The sequence below is a fragment of the Amblyraja radiata genome, chromosome 26 (assembly GCF_010909765.2).
Source record: "Amblyraja radiata isolate CabotCenter1 chromosome 26, sAmbRad1.1.pri, whole genome shotgun sequence".
NCBI lineage: Eukaryota > Metazoa > Chordata > Chondrichthyes > Rajiformes > Rajidae > Amblyraja > Amblyraja radiata.
In genome coordinates this window covers 1,200,444-1,224,370 of record NC_045981.1, presented here as the reverse complement: position 1 = coordinate 1,224,370, position 23,927 = coordinate 1,200,444, and the positions used below count along the sequence as shown (strand labels likewise).

Here is a 23,927-nt window from a genome sequence, read left to right as displayed (position 1 = left end):
ACCAGTATTCAGGACCAAGACAAGCAGCTTCAAGCATTATGGAATGCGTGTGAGAAGTTGCCCAAGACAAATTACAACAATTTCAGGTAAACTTAAGTACCATAATTGTCTACAATTCAAGTGTGGTGCTCCTTTTAGTTTCTTATTAATGCAGTGGTGTGATTTACTGCAGTGATGCAGTATTGCGGATTCCCAAACAGGGTTACATAACGCATAAAGCAAATTTGCCCAAGATTCTAATAAAAAGCAAGAGATTTGATTTCCATCAAAGGTGATAGACTCCTGACCGACATCCACTATAAACCCACTGACTAGAAATGTTACACTTGTCGCTTTACCTCCCCCCTTGACTCCCTTCAAGGACCCAAGCAGTCTTTCCAGGTGCTGCAGAGGTTCACATCCTCCAACCTCATCTATTGCATCCGCTGCTCTAGATGTCAGTTGCTCTACATCGATGAGACCAAGCGTAGGCTTGGAGATCACTTCACCGAACACCTCCGCTCGGTTCGCAATAACCAACCAGATCTCCCAGTGGCTCAGCACTTCAACTCCCCCTCCCGTTCCGAATCCAACCTTTCTGTCCTCGGCCTCCTCCATGGCCAGAGTGAGGCCCACTGGAAATTGGAGGAGCAGCCCCTCATATTTCACTTGGGCAGTTTGCACCCCAGCGGTATGAACATTGACTTCTCTAATTTCAGGAATTCCCTACTTTCTCCTCCCCTTCTCAGCTCACCCTCAGCCCACTGGCTCCTCCTCTTCCTTTCTTCTTCATGCCCCCCCACCCTCACATCAGTCTGAAGAAGGGTTTCGGCCCGAAACGTTGCCTGTTTCCTTCGCTCCACAGATGCTGCCTGACCCGCTGAGTTTCTCCAGCATTTTTGTCTACCCAAGAGATTTGATTTATTGGTTGATTGTTTTTTTTTTGTAGTTTTGTGGAATGGAATGCTGCCTCTAGAGGCCTCTACAGACTAATTTAGCTGTTCTAGGTCTGGGCGCGGAGTTAGTTCTATGTATTTTAAGTTTAAGTTTATGTTATGTTATGTTATGTAGAGTTACTACTTTACAGCAGCAGAGATGTTCGATCCTGATTACGGGTGCTGTCTGTACGGAGTTTGCACGTACTTCGTATGACAGCGTGGGTTTTCTCCACGTGCTCCGGTTGCCTCCCACATTCCCACAAGGACGTGCGGGTTTGTAGGTTAATTGGCTTCTGTAAATTATCCTCAGTGTGTAGCATGGACCTAGTGTATAGATGATCAGTGGACAGTGCGGTCTTGATGGGCTGAGAGCCCTTTCCATGCTGTATCTCTTAAACCAAGTATATGGTTGGGAAGAGAAAGGAGAACACGGTGCAGACTGGGATGTGGAACTGCTGAAAGTACGTAGACAGGGCTGAGAAATGGAAGGAATTTAAACAATAAATTGCTGGAGAATCTTTAGATGGTTTAGAATGAGAGACTAGTCAGGAGACAAGTGGAATAGTAAAGGTGGTAAAGATGGAGGTGAATTAATTAGCGATGGAATCGTTTTAGAGGGACAATTGTACAACAGTTTGTCTGTGACTTGCATATGATTATATTAAAATAAGAATGTTCAAGTTCGGTAATATTAGATATGGCTCTGCAGGAGCATGTAATAGACTACGTTTGAGGTGACAAGATTAAGAGAACCAGAGGATTAATAGATCCACCTCTGTGTTCAGTCATCATACTTCTGCAATTCCTCTTTTGATCCCCTCTTGCTTCTCCATCTGCCCTGTCCTCATTTAAGACCAAACACCAAACCCATTTCTTTCACCCCATTCTCCATGGAGTTTATATATTTGTGAATCAGTCGCCAGGAAGCAGCTTGGGATGTTTTCTGAGTTAAAGATGCAATTATAACCTCAATCTTCTGAAACAAAAGCAGGGTGTGAACATTGAGCTGCGATTGTTTTTATCCTCATTGCTAATTGTCATCGTGGCAAATTTCTGAAAATGTTTGAAAATGAGCTAATTTATTCGTTGCAATTGTTTTAACTGCAGATACTTGGTAAAATTCTTAGCCAAACTAACAGAATACCAAGATGCCAACAAGATGACACCCGGTAACATGGCGATTGTACTGGGACCCAATCTGCTCTGGACAGCCAACGAAGGGTAAGATTTCTTTGCCTGAATTTGATTTTACATTGACAGTCATAGGGTCATAAGTGATAGGAGTAGAATTAGGCCATTTGGCCCATCAAGTCTACGCCACCATTCTATCATGGCTGATCTATCTCTCCCTCCTAACCCCATTCTCCAGCTTTCTCCCCATAACCTCTGATACCCATACAAATCAATAATCTATCTATCTCTGCCTTAAATATATCCTTTGACTTGGCCTCCACAGCCTTCTGTGGCAAATAATTTCACAGAATCACCACCCTCTGACTAAAGAAATTTCTCCTCATCTCCTTCCTAAAAGAACATCCTTTAATTCTGAGGCTGTGACCTCTAGTCCTAGACTCTCCCACTAGTGCAAACATCCTCTCCACATCCACTCTATCCAAGCCTTTCATTATTCTGTATGTTTCAATGAGGTACCCACTCATCCTCCAGCGACCCTCTCCAGAGCCAGCCCATCATTCCTCAGATATGATGCCCAGTCTGATAGTGATATTGTCAACGCTCATGGTCATATATAGTAAAATAACTTTAGCAACTACTCTCATCTGCCTCTCTGCTATTAAATACAGAAACCCAAGAGATATTCTTCAGTGACACTGTGCTCCTACAGAGTTTGTGGACTGTTAACCAATTCTAAGTCAATGGTTTCAACATTTTCTGCAAACTTCTTACTGCAAATAACCTCTGAAAATGCTGCTGGTAGAGCTGCTACCTCACAGCACAAGAGATCCTGACTTTGGGTGCTGTCTATGTGAAGTTTGCATGTTCATCCGGTGACCGTGTGAGTTTCCTCTGGGTGCTCTGGTTTCTCCCCTTATCCCAAAGATGTGCGGGTTTGCAGGTTATCTGGCCTCTGTCAATTGCCTCGAGTGTGTAGGGAATGGATGAGAAAGTGGGATTAAGCAGGACTAGTGTGAACGGGTGATTGATGGTCAGCGTGGGTTCAGTGGGCTGAAGTGCCTGTTTTCATGAGAGATTTTTCTATCAGTTCAATTAATCAAAATGTCAAGGCTTTCTGAACAGAGTCTGAGTTTTCAATGTCATTACTGATAAGCAACCTCCCTGGGCTCATACTGTACAACTAACTTTAAATGTGTGACTTAGAATTTCTTCCCACCACATTTTCAGTTCGGAGGTACAGCATGGAAACAGGCCCTTCATTCCACCAAGTCCAGGCCGATCACCATTCGCACTAGTTCTGTGTTATGCAGCTTCCACATCCACTCCATACACCCTATGGACAATTTCTAGAGGCCAATTAACCAACAAACCCACATGTCTTTGGGATGTGGGAGGAAACTGGAGTTCCTGAAGGATACGCATGGGGTCACAAGGAGATAATGCAAACTCCACACTGACAGCAATCAAGGTCAAGATCAAATCTGGGCCTCATGCAACACCTCTACCAGTGCTACCCTAACCAATATATTGGTTTTTAAATTTAAGAATCACCTTATTTAAAAATGTTATTTCATTTCAGTGTCCAAATTAGCTCCAATCCTTGTTTTCTTTTCAGTAGGATGCTCAAAGAGTTAAATAATATTGGTTCTTATTATTTTCTTTGTTTGCCGCTTGTGAGATTTATTCAGTCTTATTGTCAGTTCAGCTGCTTGATGGTGTCAGGAGGGAAATGATTGTTGGTACAGGCTCAAAGATTACTTCAAGGCCCAGTGTCAAGATCTCAACACTGGCTGGAAAATAGAGAAAATATAATGAAAGATCTATTATAAAATATTAACCTATTATAAAATGTATTCAACTTCAAACCTTTGTTGGCCTCTGACAATTGTGCCTGGTGTGTAGGGAGAGAACTAATGTACGGGGTGATTGTTGGTCGGTGCGGATTCAGTGGGCCGAAGGGCCTGTTTCTGCACTGTATTCATTCAGATTATCATATGTTCTTGTACAATCTAATACATTTAAACATGATTTGAAAGGGCACAATGGCACAGCTGATAGAGTTACTGCCTTACATCTCCAACAACCTGGGTTCAATCCCAGCCTCGTTACAGCCCATGTGGAGTTTGCACGTTCTCCCTGAGACCGCGCGGGTTTCTTCTGCGTGCAAATAGACACAAAAAGCTGGAGTAACTCGACAACATCCGTGGAGAAAAGGAATAGGTGACGTTTCAGGCTCCAGTTTTTTGTGTCACCTATTCCTTTTCTCCAGAGATGTTGTCTGACCCGCTGAGTTACTCCAGCTTTTTGTGTCTATCTTCAGTTTAAACCAGCATCTGCAGTTCTTTCCTTCTTTCTTTCTTCTGAGGGCTCCAGTTTCCTCCAACATCTCAGAGGATATGGGTGAGTGGGAGATTCAGGCAGGGGTTGAGGGGAATGTGGGGATTACAGAATTTAATTAATGTAAGTGGGTGATGGATGGACTCAGTGTGGCATGGCGAGGGTCAAAGAGTCTGTTTCTGTGCTCTGTGAATCAATGAGTGGAACACAAGTGAAAAATTGGGACCAAAATCAAAGCTCCTTGCAGTAACTACTTCTGAGACAAGTTATTCCATTACAGTTTCTGTTTTCCTACTGTACGGTACTCCCAATCCACACGACTGTTCTAACAGATCAAAAACATAACTACACTTCCAGATTGAGATCAGCATTCAGTTGTAACTGGCTCTGCAACTGCCTCTTGCCAGCTGGTAAATCGCTAACTTTGCAAATTTGATGCCGTTTTTTACCAGATTGCAATATAGTGAAAGGTGTCAGGTATGCTTCACCACAGTTTACAGCCTCAGCACTCATTTCAATGTTTCTTGGGCAATAATTGACACAGAGGTCTTATTCTGCAGACACAAATCACTCTTCAATTCCAACCAGGGGTTGTGGGGAGAAGGCAGGAGAATAGGGTTAAGAGGGAATGGTAGATCAGCCATGATTGTATGGCGGAGTAGACTCGATGGGCCAAATGGCCCAATTCTGCTCCTCTAACCTGTGAATTTATGAGCCCATCATTCATTGTTTCTATGGAGAGAGTTTGAAGATGACTCGTTGATTCAATGATCTCTTCATCAAGGAAGAAATTAAAGCATAACTTTCTCACGCTCAACATTCTCACAATTGGCTCGTGCTATTCAGGCCTTTCCCCAGCTTGGTTTAATTTAGTTTCGTTTATTTTATAGATATAGCTTGGAACCAAGACCTTCGGCCCACCGAGTCCATGCCGACCATCGATCACACGTTCAAGCTAGTTCTATGTTAGGCACTTTTGCATTACGTTCATAAGTGATAAGAGCAGAATTAGGCCATTTGGCCCATCAAGTCTACTCTGCCATTCAATCATGGCTGATGTATCTCTCCCTCTCAACCCCTTCTCCCCGTAACCTCTGACACACATACTAATCAAGAAGCATCCACTTCTTACACACTAGGTGCAATTAACCAACAAACCCTTACGACTTTGGGAATGCGGGAGGAAACCGGAGCACCCGCAGGAAACCCACTCGGTCACAGGGTGAACGTGCAAACTCCACACAGACAGAACCCGAGGTCAGGATCGAACGCAGCTCAACCTGCTGTGCCATAGTGCCACCCTTTGGTCGCTGATGCAAATTCTATTACAACCCTTGTGATGACCAAGTCAAGTCACTTTTATTTCTATAGCACATTTAAAAAACAACTCTCGTTGACCAAAGTGCTTTACATTGGTGGAGGTACTAAGGAACATAAACAGAGATTGAATGCTGAACCTGGCAACTGTGTCCTTTTCAATGTTCCAGTGTCACATCAGCTGACGCAATTAGACCATGGAGAACTGGAGAAAGCTTTGTTGTAAGGTACTAATTATTGTTGGGGATAATTCATTCGCAGAAACACAGTTAAGTTGAATGTTTTTTTTGTCTGAAGGTCCATGACTGAAATGATGACAACAGTTTCCATACAAATTGTGGGAATTATTGAACCCATAATTCAACATGCTGATTGGTTCTTCCCAGGAGGTAAGCGCTGAATTAGTAAACTATTTACAAGCTGCAAGGGGTATAGAGAAGATTTATGAGGCTGTTGCCCAGACTCGAGGGCCTGTGCTCTAAGGAGAGGTTGAGTAGGCTCGGAGTCTATTACTTGGAGTTCAGGAGAAAGAGGGGTGGTCTTGTAGAGGTGTACAGAATCATGACATGAATATATCCGGTAAACGTACAGGCTCTGCCCAGAGAAGGGGAATTGAGATCCATGCCAACCACAAAAAAATCCTTTATTGCCACTTTGTCTTCTGCCATCCAGATCTATCTACTGATCTATCTCCTCCTCCTAACCCCGTTCTCCTGCCTTCTCCCCATAACCTCTGACACCCGTACTTATCACGATATGTTAATATGTTTGAATCTGGGGATTAAATACTTTGTTTTGTATCTCTTTCAAAATTAGATATTGAGTTTAACGTAACTGGAAGCTACGGGAGCCCATTGCACACCAATCACAACGCAAACTACAACTCGATGCCTTCTCCAGACATTGATCATTCTGACCGCAAGCAGCATGATCAGGCAAGGCGACCCCTTAGTGTTGCCACGGACAATATGATGCTGGAGTTTTACAAAAAGGATGGGTATGTATGGGCTGCTGCCTTTCTTTCTCTATTTCTAATGTAAAAAGCAGCTTTTCCACATACAAAGCACGATTGCTTCTGAGCTGGAGTGAAACGATATACATTGGAACAATGAGGAGATATACTTTAAACTAATTTGACATGTTTAATACCATTAGAGGTTACAAGCTCAGTAATCTTAAAATATCTAATGAAAATAGTTCAAAGCGATGCATATAAGTATATCTGTTTTACTTTTGGTTTCAGCTTAGCACTCAGCAACATTGTTTTTGATATGTGCATGAAATCCTTTATTCCCTTGGCTGTAAGGTGCTTAATGCACTGTTTCACAACAGTTGGCACTAAAAGTATCAGGGTCACAATGCTACTGCACAGAATGCTGAGACAACAGTGTGAGTTTTGCAGGGCATGTCCAGAACCTTTAATGGCTGTGTGTGTGTGTGTGTGTGTGTGTGTGGATGTGTGGATGTGTGGATGTGTGTCTGTGGGTGTTTGTGTTTGTGTGTGTGTGTGTGTGTGTGTGTGTGTTTGTTTGTGTGTGTGTGTGTCTTTCTGTCTGTGTGTGTGTGTGTGTGTGTCTGTGTCTGTGTCTGTGTCTGTGGCTGTGTGTGTGTGTCATTTGTGCATGTCTGTATGTGTGTGCACGTGTAGGTGTGTGTGTGTCTGTGTTTGTGTGTCTCTGTGTGTATGCATGCGTGTGTATGCGGACTTCTGTGTGTGCGTGTCTGTGTGGCATTTGTGTATGCGTTTATGTGTGTTCGTGTGAGAAAAAATTGAGATCAGAAATACATATAGCATGAATATTGCTATCACAGAGTATCTGGAGAAGATACATATGAAATGTAACCCTTCTTATCAGCAAGATAAGTTTCATTTGTTTCACTTCTATTCATTCATTAGTTTTAGCATTTTAAGGTAAATATCCCAAAGCACTGTCTATTGCCTCTATTGTTTGGTTATATGGACCATGCCTCATTCATGCTGTCAGCCTGGATGCAGGTATAATCTACAATGGATAAATACTACACTTTGGCTCTGGAAATCCCTCTCTGTGGTTATTTAGTCCATGGTTTTCATTGGTATTTCATCTATAGAAGACACCAATTGTAAGATTTTTTTTTTTGGAAAATTTCAAGGCAGATAGTAATATTTTATTCGGATTCCAAAGGAAAAAAATATTTGAGGTAAATATTTGATCTGATCATGAGCAAACCTTGCAGTGAATAGAACTGAACAGGCCCTTCGGCCCACCGAGTCCGCACCAACCAGCGATCACCCGTACACCCGTACTATCCTACACGCTGGGAACAATTTACAGGAGCCAACTAATTAACCTGCAAACCTACACGTCTTTGGAGTGTGGGAGGAAACCGGAGCACCCGGAGAAAACCCACGTGGTCACAGGGAGAATGTACAGGCAGCTCCCGTAGTCAGGATTGAATGTGGGGCTGCCCCTGCAAGGCAGCAGGTCTACCCCTGCACTGTGACCTGTTTGCCTGTGATCTGTACCCATGACTATGATTAAAAATGGGCCTCTGCTGGTTCTCAGGTTGTATCGGGTAAGTCACCGAGCCAGAAAGATGCCAGGACCTGGAGGGGAGCCGTGCAATCGACCCCAGAGTTCCTGAGTTAGACAGGGACAAACTAGTCGACATCCCCACGGACCTCAGCTGAAAGTGTGTGTGTGTGTTTGGTATCGATCTGTTTGGGCTTGGTGTGACTGCTGCCTTACTTGAATAGCCCACTGAGGGTCATTTATAAATAATTGCCTCTTGGGTAAGGTATCGATGAGTGACATCATGGCCCCAAAAGAGCAAAGCTTTCTACAGAGAAAGGATGAGGAAAGATTTTAAAGGAGAATGATGCACTCTTGTTAAGGGCTCTTCTTTACTTCAATGTAACAAAGTTGTTGCGATTAACATTATTTGGTATTATGCTGATCATACTGCACATTGGCTGCTGTCTATCAATGTGAGTAACTTTATGTGGTTTGACCAAGCCCGTTCCAGCTTCTGTTGAATTTTCTTTCTTGCTATTCTCGTTTGCCCGCTGTTAAATCTGTTATTGTGATGTTAATTCATTCCTGCACTCCGTTTTTTTGTTTGCAACCTGTTTTCATTCCTGTTAACTGAATACTTTTAGCTGTAAGTTCATGTTAGTCGAGTACTCTTGCCCAGACTACACATTTTACCATTTTAACAGCCTAAATTACATGAGATCACGCTCTGCATCTTGTCCAACCTGGTTCCTGTGGTAAGCAATCTTTTGAATTTACACCAAAATACAGGCACTTTAAAAATAGCAGCATAAAATAAGCTTGCTTTATTTTGTAAATCTTTTCATTCCAGTTAAAAGTATACCAGACTCTATGCTGTATGGTCCACACTTTGTCTTGTAACACTTTAACCTAACACAGAGTTTGCCAATCTTGTTTATTTATATGTTTCCACAAAGGCATTGGCAACAGGGTGGTGCAGTGGTAGAGTTGCTGCCTTACAGCGCCAGAGACACGGGTTCGATCCTGACCATGGGTCCTGTCTGAACATAGTTTGTACGCTCTCCCTGTGGTTTTCTCCCTTGTGCTCTAGTTTCCTCCCACACTCCAAAGACTTACAGATTTGTAGGTTAATTGGCTTCAGTGGAAATTGTAAATGTTCACGAGTGCTTCATAAGATAGCACAAGTAGGCACAGACTCGATGGGCCGAAGGGCTTGTTTCTGCGCTGTATCAGTAAACTAAATTAAATTAAACTAAACTAAAGTCACTGTGAGACTTACAAACGTACTTAAAGGAAATATACTTGGCCTCCTCCATTGCCGGAGTGATGCCGGCCACACACAACTTGGTGAAACAGCATTTCATATTTCGCTTGGGTAGCTTACAACCCAGCGGTATGTACGTTGAATTCTCTAAATTTTAGGCAACTTCTACAAACACTTCACTCCCCTTGGTTTCTTCCACCCTGCTCCTCCCTTTCTGCACGAAATATCAGTTAACCAGTTCCACAGTTGTATGCAATGCTGTCTCCCTCTTGGGATCACACTGTCCCTGGCCAATAATTGTCCTGTCAGGGAACCTCTCTGCTTGAGGTCATCTGTTGCTGACCCTGCTGTGTCCTGGTCTATTCTTGCTTCCAGTCCTCCCCTCTGAAGAAGGGTCCCGACCTGAAATATCACTTATCCATTATCTCCGGAGATGCTGCCTCGCCCGCTGAGTTACTCCAGCACTTTGTGATGATCTTAGCTATAAACCAGCATCTGCAGTTCCTTTTTATTACTTTTTATACTTGTTTAGTCTAGACTTGAGTTGCCATAAAAGTGAGGACAATGACAAATGGAACCGAGTGCAACCTAGTTATTTATTTATTTATTTTAAAAAAAAATATTTATTTTATTAGAAGTAAGTACAGTCATATGGCACCAAAGTGCCTAATATATATTTTCATAATACATTTTATGTACAACTTTTTTTTTGTTACACTGAAAAAAGATTAGAATAAGAAAAAGAAGTTAGATAGTAAAGGATAGAAAGATGTGAAATATATAGTGTGTGAAAAAAGAAAACGAGTAAATGAAGAAAGTTGAGAGAGAGAATAGAGAAAAGAAAATAAAATAAAAAAGAAAAGGAGATCATTATTTATAATCTTGACCAACCCTCGTCCAGTCCTGAAACAGTTATTTTTTACAATTGTGTTGCACCATATGATTCCAAACAACCTAGTTTTAACTTAGAAATGTCACTTCCCCAGTTCTCAGCTCTTGGGAGAGTTAGGAGTTCAGCCCAGTTTCTGGAATTGGCTAAGTAATCTAGACTGAGTACTCAGTCTAGATCAAAGCGAACATTGAATTTTTGGAGGTATCATCTTTTAAATGTGATGCCAAAACTATGCCTTGCATACCTGACCTCATAGCAGCATTAGAAGATCTCAAAGTTCCCCCAATCTCCTGGCCAATATTTGTAGGAAGGAACTGCAGATGCTGGTTTACACCAAAGATAGACACAAAAAGCTGGAGTAATTCAGCGGATCAGGCAGCATCTCTAGAGAAAAGAGTCAATTTGAAGAGGGGTTTGAACCCGAAAAGTTACCATTTTGTGTCAATATTACCTCTTCAGCAGTAGATTAATCCTATGCATGGAAGTTTGGATACAAATACTTTTCATGCCATAATATCAATGACTGCACTTCTAAATTGATTCAACGTGGTGTCCTGAGGACTCAAAAGATAATAATGACATTTTGATTTTTCCATGCCATATCCTTGTAACTCCTCCACACCAATTCTAAAAACTGTTAACCCTGTTACTTTAGACCAAGAAAGGTCAGCTTATAGTATCATATATAGAGTTTCTGCCTTGTTGGAGCATTATGGAGACAGGAATTGCAGATGCTGGTTTACAAAAAAAGACACAAAGTGCTGAAGTATCTCAGCGGGTCAGGCAGCATTTCTGGAGAACATGGATTGGTGATGTTTCGGGTCAGGACCCTTCTTCAGACTGAAGTAGGATACTTACCTGAAACGTCGCCAATCCGTGTTCTCTAAAAGTGCAGCCTGACCCGCTGTGTTACTCCAGCACTTTATGTCCTTTTTGTTCCAGTATTATACCACCAATGTGCACGTTGGTTTTCACACACACGGTGCTAACATAGAGTTTACCCAATCAATAGTCTAATTATCAGAAGCCAATTCCTAACATTAAGAGTATGCAGAGCTGCTTCCCTACATGTGTGCATACATATCCTCACCACTGGGTTAAAGTGTTACAGATACATTAGTGTGAACCTTTTGTATACAATCCTGCTAAATCATTACTTTTTTGTCAAACGCACTTGTTTTACTTAATAGGCATCTGCAACCTTTGCAATAACTGTTCTTTGATTCATTTAACCCTTTATGTTGTGTTCTAAATAGTACTGTTTTGTTTCTGCTAATGCAGCCTTAGGAAAATACAAAGGTACTGTACCAATAACGTCTGCATAACCGGCTTTACATAATAAGATGAGCATGAAGATGAGCATGAAGAGGTTTGGGTGAAAGATTCAAAATATATAGAGAGTCACAGCTCACAGAGAAGAACACACTTACATTTGCCATTTCTCACATATGAACATTTGCATTGTCTCTTGATTTTACATGTGTGTGCATTTTATGAATTTAAATAGTACTGAGAAGCAAAAACATTGGATACAGGGAGAAAGCTGGAAGAAATGGAGGCAGGACTATACTAGGAGGATGTGTAGGACACATACTGGGAGGATATTAGTGAGGGGGGGTCGATTGGCAGATAGGTGGACAAAGGCCAGACATAAAATGCCAAAAAGTGTGCAATAAAGAGAGAAGTGACCAGTCTACACTATAGATAAACTCCTGCCTCATAGCTGGGCTGAAAACACAATGTGACTTGTTCTGGAAAGTAAATCCTCTTCACCACAACCAGAGTGGTGTCAGGGTGCTTTGTGTGTTGCCGGTGCAGTTGGGGTGAACCTGTATGGATGTGTACATGTATGTGGACGTGCATTCAAAAACAGTTTTAGATGGTGTGTCCTTGGACACTATATATATGAATCTGTGTATACAGGCATGTGGGTGCAGATGTGTGTATGGATATACATTAGGTAAGTGTGGCATCATTTTTTTTCCATCTCACTCCAGATATTACAAATGTAATACAATTCTTTTTATACAAAAAGGAAACAAGATAGCCAGTATTATCCATGTTGCAAGGGCAACGAGTCTATCTTTCAAAATCATTTTTTGGTGATCTGGGTGCGTATCATTTAGTACCATCGTTAGTTGACCAAGAGAATCAACATTTTAAACATGATGCAGGTAGTAAAATTAAAACTGGGTATTGAGCATATGATTACTGTAGAAGCTGAAATGTCAATGAGTTAAATGTAAAAAAAAACCAAGTCCTTTATATTTTGAAATGTTAATTACCTCAACATAAGATTTTAATTTGCTGGCAATAGGATTTGCTGATACGTAGATCATTGCTAAATTCCCAGTAAATCATAATAATGTGTGTGTATATTCCCTGTGGACATTGGATGTGAAAAGGTGCATTAATTATACTATTCTCAACTAATTTTGCAATTGTTATTATATTAGATCAATGTAATGTTTGCAAAAGCATAAAAGCCAAGTTCAAAAGCCGTGATATATTTTGGATATAACATCGACTTTTACATCCATCACTCAATTGAGATGATTTACTTGTCTGTAATTCAACTTTGGTTACAGTGATTCTTTAGACTTTGGAGCTGACTTGAAATAATAGTTGCATGTAACTTTTGTGAATCCGATATTATTTGTTGTGCACACACTAGATTATTATGTTGCATTTCAAGAATATAAGTGATATGCTAATGCTGTCCCTGGGCGATAGTTGAATGTACTTTGAAGTGGTCTCTTCTGTATCTTCCTGTAGAATTATTTATTTTTGAAACCCAGCGTTCGCCTCTATAAAGTGTTGATGGTGTCTCTGTGTTCTTGTAGCATGGGCGTGAGGGTGATGGACACCTCCTGGGTGGTCCGTAGAGGCTCCTCCATTGTCCGAAAGCCATCCTCCACCCCACCTGGCATGCAGCCCCCTCCTCCGCCCGCTGAACCTGCCGCCACGTCTCAGTCGCCAATCCCCGAGCAGCCTGTAGAAAGTTCCACCTCTCCCACCCCCACTCCTCCACCTAGCGGCCCACTCACAGGGGCTGAACAAGTCAGGTAAGAGCGTGGGCCCGCTGCCCTGTCTGTGTCAACAAGCTTCCGGAGCTTTCCTTCCATCCTCTTCCCCCCCCCCCCCACACCACCTCCCCACCACCACCTCCACACCCCCCCCCCCCCCTCGCTCCTCGCTCCCACCATTCCGCTTCACTGTCACCCCAGCTTGTAGTACGTGCAGTCAGTGAGCTGAATCAGAAACGAGTGCACAGTCCTCTTGGGCATTCACTGCACCAACTATCAAATCCATTGTGGCCCTAAAACTTCTCCAATCTCATCTTTGGTCATCGTGAAGGCAAAATGTTCAGTGGCATTTGTTTGACAAGAAGGTAACATCACTTAAATAGTGACTGATGTTCAGGGTGGCGGCATAGAGATCGGCAGTGCCTCATAGAACGCAAAACTGCCCAACAAAGTCGTAGGATCATAGGATACAGGAGCAGAATTAAGCCATTTCACCCATTGAGTCTGCCCCGCCGTTTTGATTTCAAGAGAGAGTTAGATTTAGCTCTTCGGGCTAAGGAAATCAAGGGATATGGGGAAAAAGCCAGAATGGGGTACTGATTTTGGATGATCAGCCATGACCCTATCGAATGGCGGTGCTGGCTCGAAGGGCCGAATGGCCTACTCCTGCACCTATTTTCTATGTCTATGTTTCTATGATCCTGGCACATAGTTGATTAAGGAAATGGACAGTTGATCTAGGGACACAAGGAACTGCAGATGCTGGAACCCTCAACAAAACTCAAAGTGTTGGAGGAACTCAAGTTTGAAGTCTTCAAACTTGGATCTTCTAATTGAGGTTGATTTGAATAATTAGGCAAAAAATATTTATTTGCTCAGAAGGTCCAGGGAAGGGAGAGAAGCTTAAATTAAGATCATTCAAAGATGATGTCAGGAAGGAACAGAGGGCAGTGGCATTCTCTCTCCGTCGTGAGATATGTACCAAGCACAAGCAAATAGGACTAGCTTAGATGGGACATCTCTGCCGGCATAGATGAGTTGGGCCGAAGGGTCTGCTTCTGTGCCACATGACCCCATGACTCTAAAATGTATGGGGACTGAGTTTACATTTTCAACACTAGGATGTGCACTTACTAAACAAGAAGCATTCATGGATATGAAATACAAATTATTCAAGATCAAAATAAGTAGCAGAGCAGTCAGGAATGCTGAAGGACATATTATACGAAGCAAAGCCACTGGGGTTTTGTAACTCAGTGGGTCAGGCGGCATCTGCAGAGGGAATGGACAGTTCGGGTCCCTTCTTCAGGTGGGCGCACAGTGGCACAGCGGGTAGTGCCACTGCCTCACAACACCGAGGTCTTTAGTCAGAGGGTGGTGGATCTGTGGAACTCTTTGCTACAGAAGGTGTGGAGGCCAAGTCAGTGGATATTTTTAAGGTAGAGATGGACAGATTCTTGATTAGTACGGGTGTCAGAGGTTTGGGGAGAAGGCAGGGGAATTGAGTTAGGAGGGAGAGATAGATCAGTCACAATTGAATGGCGGAGTAGACTAATTCTGCTCCTTCATTTATGACCTTATGACCGTAGACCCGTGTTTGATCCTGATCTCAGGTGTTGTCCGTGCGTGGAGTTTGCACGTTCTCCCTGGGACCACGCGGGTATCCTCGAGTCCTCCGTCTTCCTCTCATATCCCAAAGATGTGTGGATAGCAGGTTAATTGGCCTCTGTAAATTGCCCCGAATGTGTTGGGAGTGGATCAAGTAGAGAGTTCCATGTAGAACTCGTCTGATTGGGTGTTCGATCGTCAGCGTGGACATGGTGGGCCAAAGGGCCTGTGTCCATGCTGTATCTCTAAACTTAACTAAGCATACTTCACTGCGAGCTTCCTAATGTCCACATTACTCTAATCCAAAAAACCCATCTCCAGTGGAAAAGTGTGCTGCCATTCAGGTTCAGCTGCCAAAGATATGCAGTCACTATTTAATCTATTATACCCCTGGACAAGAGATTATCAGATCATCTTTAAAAGAGTCGCAAAGGCATAATATAACAATGACCATTCTGAGCTTTTCATTGCAGTTCTGACTTATTACCACCGGAGGTCACTCCGTGTGCATAAACACAAGAGTTATGCGGCTAATTAGATTTAAAATTGAAAAGAACTGCAGATACTAAATTAGATTTTTGCATTCAAGACTGCGCACCAGGGGCATAATAGCTCCCCAACAACCAGTGTTGCATTCAAGACTGCACACCAGGGGCATAATAGCTCCCCAACAACCAGTGTTGGAGTATTCTGGAGTATGGGGTACAATTTTGGTCGTCTAATTATAGGAAGGATGTCAACAAAATAGAGCGAGTACAGAGGAGATTTACTAGAATGTTGCCTGAGTTTCAGCAACTAAGTTACAGAGAAAGGTTGAACAAGTTAGGGCTTTATTCTTTGGAGCGCAGAAGGTTAAGGGGGGACTTGATAGAGGTCTTTAAAATGATGAGAGGGATAGACAGAGTTGATGTGGATAATCTTTTCCCACTGAGAGTAGGGAAGATTCAAACAAGGGGACATGACTTGAGAATTAAGGGACAGAAGTTTAGGGGTAACATGAGGGGGGACTTCTTTACTCAGAGAGTGGTGGCTGTGTGGAATGAGCTTCCAGTGGAAGGTGGTGGAGGCAGGTTCGTTGGTATCATTTAAAAATAAATTGGATAGTTATATGGACGGGAAAGGAATGGAGGGTTATGGTCTGAGCGCAGGTATATGGGACTAGGGGAGAATACGTGTTCGACACGGACTAGAAGGGTCGAGATGGCCTGTTTCCGTGCTGTAAATTGTTATATGGTTATTATATGGTTGTTGGTTGCTTTTGTATTTAGGCTGCTTTGTGGCACTTTATTTTGAGATTATACAAAGGGCACTTTTGTAGTTTTACTAGTAACGTTCTACTCGAAGTGTCAATGAAGGAATGTAAAATTACTTTCTTTCATTCAGAATTGAATTGTACCCAAACAGTCAAACACGCTCTCTGAGGCAATCATGGATTTCTCCAATATAGCTTTGTCCGAGGGTAGGATATATCTAAGTGGCTTAACTGACAAAACAACTTAACTTTAAATCAGAAAAGTTTGTTTCTATTATTATAGTTGAAGCTGTGAGACAAAACTACCAGCAAATATCATTAATACAGGTGTCAGAGGTTATGGGGAGAAGGCAGGAGAATATGGTTAGAAGGAAGAGATACATCAGCCATGACTGAATGGCAGAGTAGACGATGGGCCGAATGGCCTAATTCTACTCCTATCACCTATGGCTTTATTAACCAACACAATAATGTTAATTTCACCAAATGACCATGTTTTACTGAACTGGAAGCACATATGTTTGGAGCAGAGTATTTAAGATCCATCTGACAGGTTCTTCAAATTCTTCAGTAATTTTCCCGAAATAATACAAAAACATTAGTGTTTCCTTTATTAAAAACAACTTCTAAATTAACTTTCAATTATCCGCACGGCTTATTTGCGACTCCTGAAACTATACACACCAGAAGCTCATGTTTCCACCAGAGATCATCACAACTAATCTCAGGCCGGACCTGATCTTGTGGTCAACCTCACAGAAGCCCCTGTACATCGTGGAGTTAACTGTGCCTTGGGAGGCTGCAGTTGGTGAAGCGTGTGAACGCAAATGTCTGAAGTATTCAGACTTAGCAGCCGAGGCAGAACAACGTGGCTGGTGTACACAGGTGCTCCCTGTAGAGGTTGGTTGTAGAGGGTTTGTAGCCATGTCAACAACCAGACAGCTGTCAGAGGCTGCCGAGCGAAGCAGCAACTGGCTGTGGCTGAAGGGGAAGGGCTGCAAAATGACCAGCAAGAGGGGTAAAACGGAGGGGAGCGCACCTGGGACACCAGGTGTTGCTGTTGAGCCCTCTGGAGGTGTCATGGGCCTATCAACGAAACACTAAGGAAGGAGGGTGCCCACCTGATGACCACAGTGAAGTTTTTACCCCTACTCAAGATAGTAAGAAGGTGCCAATTATAGTAGGGATTGTAATATCAAGCCCTATAAGCCCAACCAATTATCCGCGACTCCTGAAACTATAAACATCACTCAATCATGTTTGCACTTGGATGCGTCATTATTACATAATCATTATATTTGTTTCTTTGACTTTTCTCAACCTGATAAGCTTTAAAAAAAATCTGAAGATAAAAATAATGATAGATATATTTAGACACCCACAGCAGAGAGTGGGAAAGCCACTGTGGACCAGTTATCTCCATCTAGTCTCTTTGGGTATGTATAACTCACTGAGTAGATATTGCATGCATTGCAGTGCCTATTCTACTTCATGATCAGAGCCTCGTCCCATTACTGTGATTGCATAAGTCAAACTTCAAGTAATTTTATGAATGAAAGTCAGATACCTAATGGGCAATCGTGTTCACTGCTGATGTTAAAATATGCTTAAAAAATGCTGCCTTTCTGCGGTGACCGTTTGCAAACAGCACAACAACAAAGAATCAGATACAGGAGTTCTGAACTCTTGAGTTGCCATCAAGAATTATGTTAGAAGGTTGATTGACTTCCTAAATTTGTCCTATGCTATGTTGGCACTATATATTACCAATCTAAGCTGATAATTAATGAAGGAATTGACATTCAATTTAAAAAGATGACCAATAACGCTGTTTCCACTTTCGCCGTTTGTTTTTATCATATGGTGATGGGTGTGTGTCTACATGGGTGATTTCACTCTGGATATCAATGTAAATTCAGGAATATTAAATCATCTGGCCATTACTCGCCTTTACAACCCATTACATTGGGTAAGATGTATAAACTATCCTGACATAATATCAGCACCACTGCACTCTTATCCAAGGTAAACATTATCCCCATTTATTGAACATGTAGGAAGGTACTGCAGATCCTGGTTTATACTGAAGATAGACACAAAGTGCTGGAGTTACTCACTGGGTCAAGCAGCATCTGTGGAGAAAAAGGATGGGTGACGTTTCAGGTCAGAACCCGGGTTGGTTCTGAAGATGGGTTCTGACTCAAAACGTCGCCCAAACTTTTCCTCCACAGATGCTGCCTGACCTGCTGAGTTACTCCAGCACTTTGTGTCTGTCTTCAGTATCAAACATCCCTGCTGTCCTCAAAAGCTGATGGTGGGTACTACCTCTGCAAGTGAATGGTTGAGAAGCCGTGTGGGGTGCGTACTGAACCGGCAGTGTTTGCTGTGAAATTCATCCCTGGTCATTAACGCTAAATGTAACAGTTGATTGTATCAGAACAATGGTGCAGCTAGTTGGGCCCAACGGCCGGGAGATCCAGGTCCAATCATGACCTCGGGTGTTGTCTGTGTGGAGCTTGCACCTAGTTCCCCGTGACCACATAGATTCCTCCCACATCCCAAGACGTGCGTGTTGGTTGGTCTCTGTAGAATTGTTCCCGGTGTGTTGGGAATGGACGAGGAAGTGGGATAACACAAAACGGATGATCAATTGTCAGCACGGACTCGGTAAATGAATGAAACTTTATTGTCACATGTCTCGAGGGTACCTCAGCACAGTGAGCGGACAAAGTTACAGTCCTTTGTACTGCCTGCAGCTGGCCCCCACACCCATCTCTCCCAGCCTTCCCCCTTTGTTCTCGCCAACCCCCCTCCACTGGGCACCCATTGCTCTGGTTGGACCACCTCGCTCGGCCCCGCTGGAAGGCCAGTTCCATGCTGTGTCTCTAAGCTGAGAACATACTACTCTACACCTGAAATTCATTCTACTGAAGTCAATTTTAGTATTGCCGACCAGAAATGTGATTCGAGGGAACTATATTGGCTGGATGCACATGCAAGTCAGATTCTCTTCCCTGCAGCATGAATGAATCTAGACATATATTTGTTCTGTTTAATCTCTTTGCTTATACCATTGCTTATATTTGTCTCATTTCTTTTTCAAGTCCTTAGTTTATAGTTTAGAGATACAGAATGGAAACAGGCTCTTCGGCCCATCGAGTCTGTGCCAACCATTGATTATCCCGTTCACATCAGTTCTATGTTATCCTACATTTGCATCCACTCGCTACACACTAGACACAAAATAACCTACAAACCCGCATAAATCTTTGGGATGCGAGAGGAATCCGGAGCACCGGGACAAAACCCACGCGGTCGCAGGGAGAACGTGCAAACTCCACACGGACAGGTCCGGGTTCTTTGGCGCTGCCACCATGCCACCACACATTGTAGTAAAATTAGGTTAAAAAGGGTTTTGAGGTAACATAACTGTGTCACTGTGGCTTTGATGTGAAGTGCAGAGAATGCATGTGCACTCTGTAATTTAGCTGCTGACGCACAAGATTAGCAAAGTTTTACAACACGTTTCACGTTCAGCATGGCAGTGTTGAGTCCTTGGTGTCCACTGTGTGTTGTGTAGTCACCCACTCACCTTACTGGCCCTGCTATGTTGCTCAATGCAAATGTCTGATGTTTTCTGTCAAACCGTGTCCAAGTTACTAAATCATGTTTTTTTTTCTCTGTTGATTTTTGTTTTTCTCCCCCTTCCTATTTTCTTTTGTACCTCTTCCCTGACCAATATTGTTGCTCTTGATGTTTACAGCACTGATGAGTTCTCTTCCAATTGGTCGGATTCTTGTTACTCCTACCCTTGCCCAGAAGATGACAGACCTTGCCCGTACCCTTGCCTCCAGCATGCCCACCATTTCTATCATAAGGCTCAGTCGTCTGCTTGGCCAGAGGTTGTACCCCAAGCCTCCTCGCCTCAGAGGTGGCTGGAATACAGCCCAACCTTACTCACCCACCCTCCCTCCCTGCAGCAACTTGACATCAACTCTAACCCCAAGCCATGCTCCCTCCACCTCCCTAAACCAGGCCCCTCCACTGACTCGCATGCATCCGAAACTAATGTCTCCCCTGTCTACGTCAAAACCCCTCTCCTCCTAACCAAGCACGACCCTTACTCTACCCCATCCAACCCTTCCATGTCAGCCTCCACCCCATGGGTCGGTTGTGGCAGTGGCAAAGACAAAGGAACCAGGCTGACTAGGTAAATATTCCAAATTCATGCCTCAATGCAAAGGGTACTCTAGTTAAAGCAACGTAACATCTCTATTAGGATGAGGGAGAGTAACATGGAGGATTAATAAATATTGTGTAAGGCTACCATGTGTGTGTGTGTGTGTGTTGCATGTTTTATAAATTAGTTAAACCCAGTCAGGTAGATCTGTGTGTGCGTCTGGTGTATTTTGACATGTGGAGGCTGAGTGATGATGTGGGCCCGTGTACAAGTAATCCTCAACTCTCCCTCCTCAGTGCGATGAAGGGCAAAGAACTCTCGCCCGTGATCGGACAGAAAGGGAGACCTGTTTCCGACCATGTGACGTCCTCCAGCAGCTTGCAGCAAAACATCGCCACGGGTCAACTGTCGAGCGAACAGAGTCCCCACACCTTGCGCAAAGGTAGGCGCTTGCCTCGTGTACGTGAATGGTTCTTAAACCATCAGCTTGTGGTCAAGAGTTCTCTGAATAAAGTTTATTTTGAATGTTACGTGGGCAAGTTAGGCTGAAGGGAGACAGACACAAAAAGCTGGAGTAACTCAGCGGGACAGGCAGCATCTCTGGAGAGAAGGAATGGGTGATGTTTCAGGTCGAGACCCTTCTTCAGACTGATGGGCCTGTTTCCACGCTGCATGGCTCTGACTATTTGGTTTGATGTGGATGTAAACGTATTTTCTCAAATTATACATTATTCAATTAAAGTCTTTATCACCAACAGGGTCTGATTTTCTTCTCTCTGCAGCTGCAAAGAAGGTGGTGTCGCTGCCGCCCAAAATCTCCTTTGAGCAGACGGCGAGTCAGCCTTCTCCCGCGAGCCTGTCCCCTACCCCTCCCAGCACCCCGTCACCATACGCTGCAAACTATCCCCAAGCTTACACCTTGCCGCCAAGCCAGACTCCCCCCGCCGCTCCCCCCCTCTCCTCCCCTCCTTCCCAAACGAGCACTTTAACCAAATCTCGACCCGTACTGAAGCCAAGGCAACGACCCACACTTCCACCTCCACAACCTCCAACTTCGGGCCTAACTGGCTCCAGCCCTCAACCCTTGGACCATTCTATCTTAGACAACCTGTCTGCTGGAGAAAGCATGTCTACAGGTATGTACAGGCATTGATTTAGCAATCTCCACAGAGTAACCCCATGCATGTTAACATCACATTGAATTCTAAATCAATGAATTCATCCTTGTATAAAATATTCATATGGAATTATAAGATCAGTGAAATGAATTTGAATTCTTGTTTGGAAAAGTACTTGAAAAAGTTATGGTAGTTCAGTTTTTAGAAGTTGACATTATTTTCAAGTGAAAGAGATACAAAAGATTATTTTTTTTTTAAATTCAATCACAAAATGTGGTGATATTGCTTGGATTTAGTTGCCCCGAGAAGGGAAACCTTCTTGAAACATAAAAATCACGTTTACAGTTGGCTACAAATGGGCCATTGCTGATTAGGGTTTATCGTGTTGGCAGATGAATAGAGTCTCAATTAATTAGGATGGCACAGCGTGAGAGCTACTGACTCATTGCACAAGAGACCGGGCTGAATTCTGACTACGGGTGCTGTGTGTGAAGAGTTTGGACATTCTCCCTGTGACCGCATAGATTTTCTCCAGCAGTTCCGGTTTCCTCCCACATTCCAAAGATATGCAGATATTGTAGGTTCATTGGCTTCTGCAAATTGCCCCGAGCATTCAGGGTGCAAAAGTAGGATAATATAGCACTTGTGTACTAGTCTATCAGAGAACGAGAAGTAATGGTCTCCTTGGACTCTGTGGGCTGAAGGACCTGCTTCCATGCTGTTTTTCTAAACTAAACTAAAGCAATCAGACTGGGTAAAATCATTGGCTTCCCTTCCCTAACATCAACACTTTGTATTTGCTACACTGGCAAACTTTGTGACTGGATACACAACTCATTGCATCCTGACATCAGTGTTGATCAGAGTCTTCATTTGTGTCAACTTCTGATTCTTAGAGCAAAGTGTTCCAATAAATGTACTGCAATTAGTTACAAAACCTGAAACAAAGGCATTTAAGGCAAACTACTTGTTGGGTGCAATCAGTGAACAATCTTGCAGGATACTTCTATTCTAAAATAAATTAGTTGGCTGAGAATTCGTAAGCTCATTAGACATAGGAGCAGAATTAGGCCCTTCAACCTATTGAGTCAATCATGGCTGATCTATTTTCCCTCTCAGCCCCATTCTCCTGCCTTCTTCTCGTAACCCTTACAGCCCTGAAGGAATTCAAATATGATCACCCTACTAATCATTATTTTTCTCCATTTTCTTTTACTGAACTCAACTTGCCTTTTTTACCTAATGCTCGGGAGTTTATACATCTATTGATCTGGTTAATCTGGTGATTAGATCACTGGTGACATTTGCTGGTGGATATGGCCTGAGAACATTGAAATCACCACGTCCATGTTCTCAGACAGCCCACCGTGCAAGATCCATCATGGGTCCGTTCCACAACCTCTGTTCCTACAATCAGTTTTGCAGTCACTGACTAAAACTCTACCAAGACTCTAGAAATCTGCCAACCACATATTCCATTCATGGCCACCTCCCAATTGGTGTAAGGTTGGGAGAAAAATAAGAATTTGAGTACAGTATGATGTTGGTTTAAACATCCTGATTTTTTTATTTCCAAAAGCATAGTTCCAAGTGTTCTGTTGTTAATATATTGTTTTGTAGAACATTTAAACAAGAATTCAAATGCATGATTTGAACCAGAGTTATTTTGTGATGAGGAACATTTAGCTCAAAGAAAAAAGTGGGATTATTCAAGGGGCTTGCAATGGGTTTAAATGAATTAAAACAGTGAAGTTCTCATGGTTTAAGAAATGATCCTTTAATGTCAGTAATCTGAAAGATATGACATTATTTTACCGCAGTGCTCAATCGGTCAAGATGCACATTTTATACTGGACTGCAGCTTATAATTGTAAATATTGGGAGTTAGTTAGTACAGATAACCCTCGTTATAATGGTCCATTGGTGGGGCGGGGGGGGGAGTAATTTAACATCTCTGGGGAAAAGAAGTAGGTGGCATTTCGGGTCGAGAGCATTCTTCTGTCTGAGTCTGAAAAAGGGGCTTGATCCGAAACATCACCTGTTCCCTTTCTTCAGAGATGCTGCCTGACCCACTGAGTTACTCCAGCATTTTGTGTCTACGGTGTCATTGGTTGGGCGGGGGGGGGGGGGGGGGGGGGGGGGGGGCGGGGGGGGGGGGGGGGGGGATGGTGTCGTTATTGAGTATCATTGCATGTGTCAATCGAAGCAATTGCTTGTCAATTTTAATAGCCTCCCTCAGTGTAAGCCTATGTCCTGAAAGAGACAGTGGTGTCTGATTACTGTGAGAATGCTCCATCTGCTATGATCCGTTATAAAGAGGTCCGTAATAATAAGGGTAGCCCATATAATCGATAAATGGAAATAAAGGTTTATCTTTACTAGGACTA

At 43.0% G+C, this 23,927-nt stretch overlaps 1 protein-coding gene across 7 annotated transcripts in view; it reads left to right on the top strand.

The window, feature by feature from the left end:
- The window catches only part of arhgap44 (Rho GTPase activating protein 44), a 188,205-nt gene that overhangs the window by 155,664 nt on the left and 8,614 nt on the right, over window positions 1-23,927 (top strand). For 2 of the 7 annotated variants that reach the window (XM_033044033.1, XM_033044036.1), the window contains exons 13-20: window positions 6-86; window positions 2,025-2,138; window positions 6,003-6,094; window positions 6,522-6,702; window positions 13,200-13,421; window positions 20,006-20,452; window positions 20,719-20,864; window positions 21,181-21,558. In XM_033044033.1, the coding sequence (XP_032899924.1) occupies window positions 6-86; window positions 2,025-2,138; window positions 6,003-6,094; window positions 6,522-6,702; window positions 13,200-13,421; window positions 20,006-20,452; window positions 20,719-20,864; window positions 21,181-21,558 (1,661 nt within the window). The remainder of the gene's footprint in view (window positions 1-5; window positions 87-2,024; window positions 2,139-6,002; window positions 6,095-6,521; window positions 6,703-13,199; window positions 13,422-20,005; window positions 20,453-20,718; window positions 20,865-21,180; window positions 21,559-23,927) is intronic. The other 5 variants (XM_033044034.1, XM_033044037.1, XM_033044039.1 and 2 more) reach the window with 5 other exon arrangements.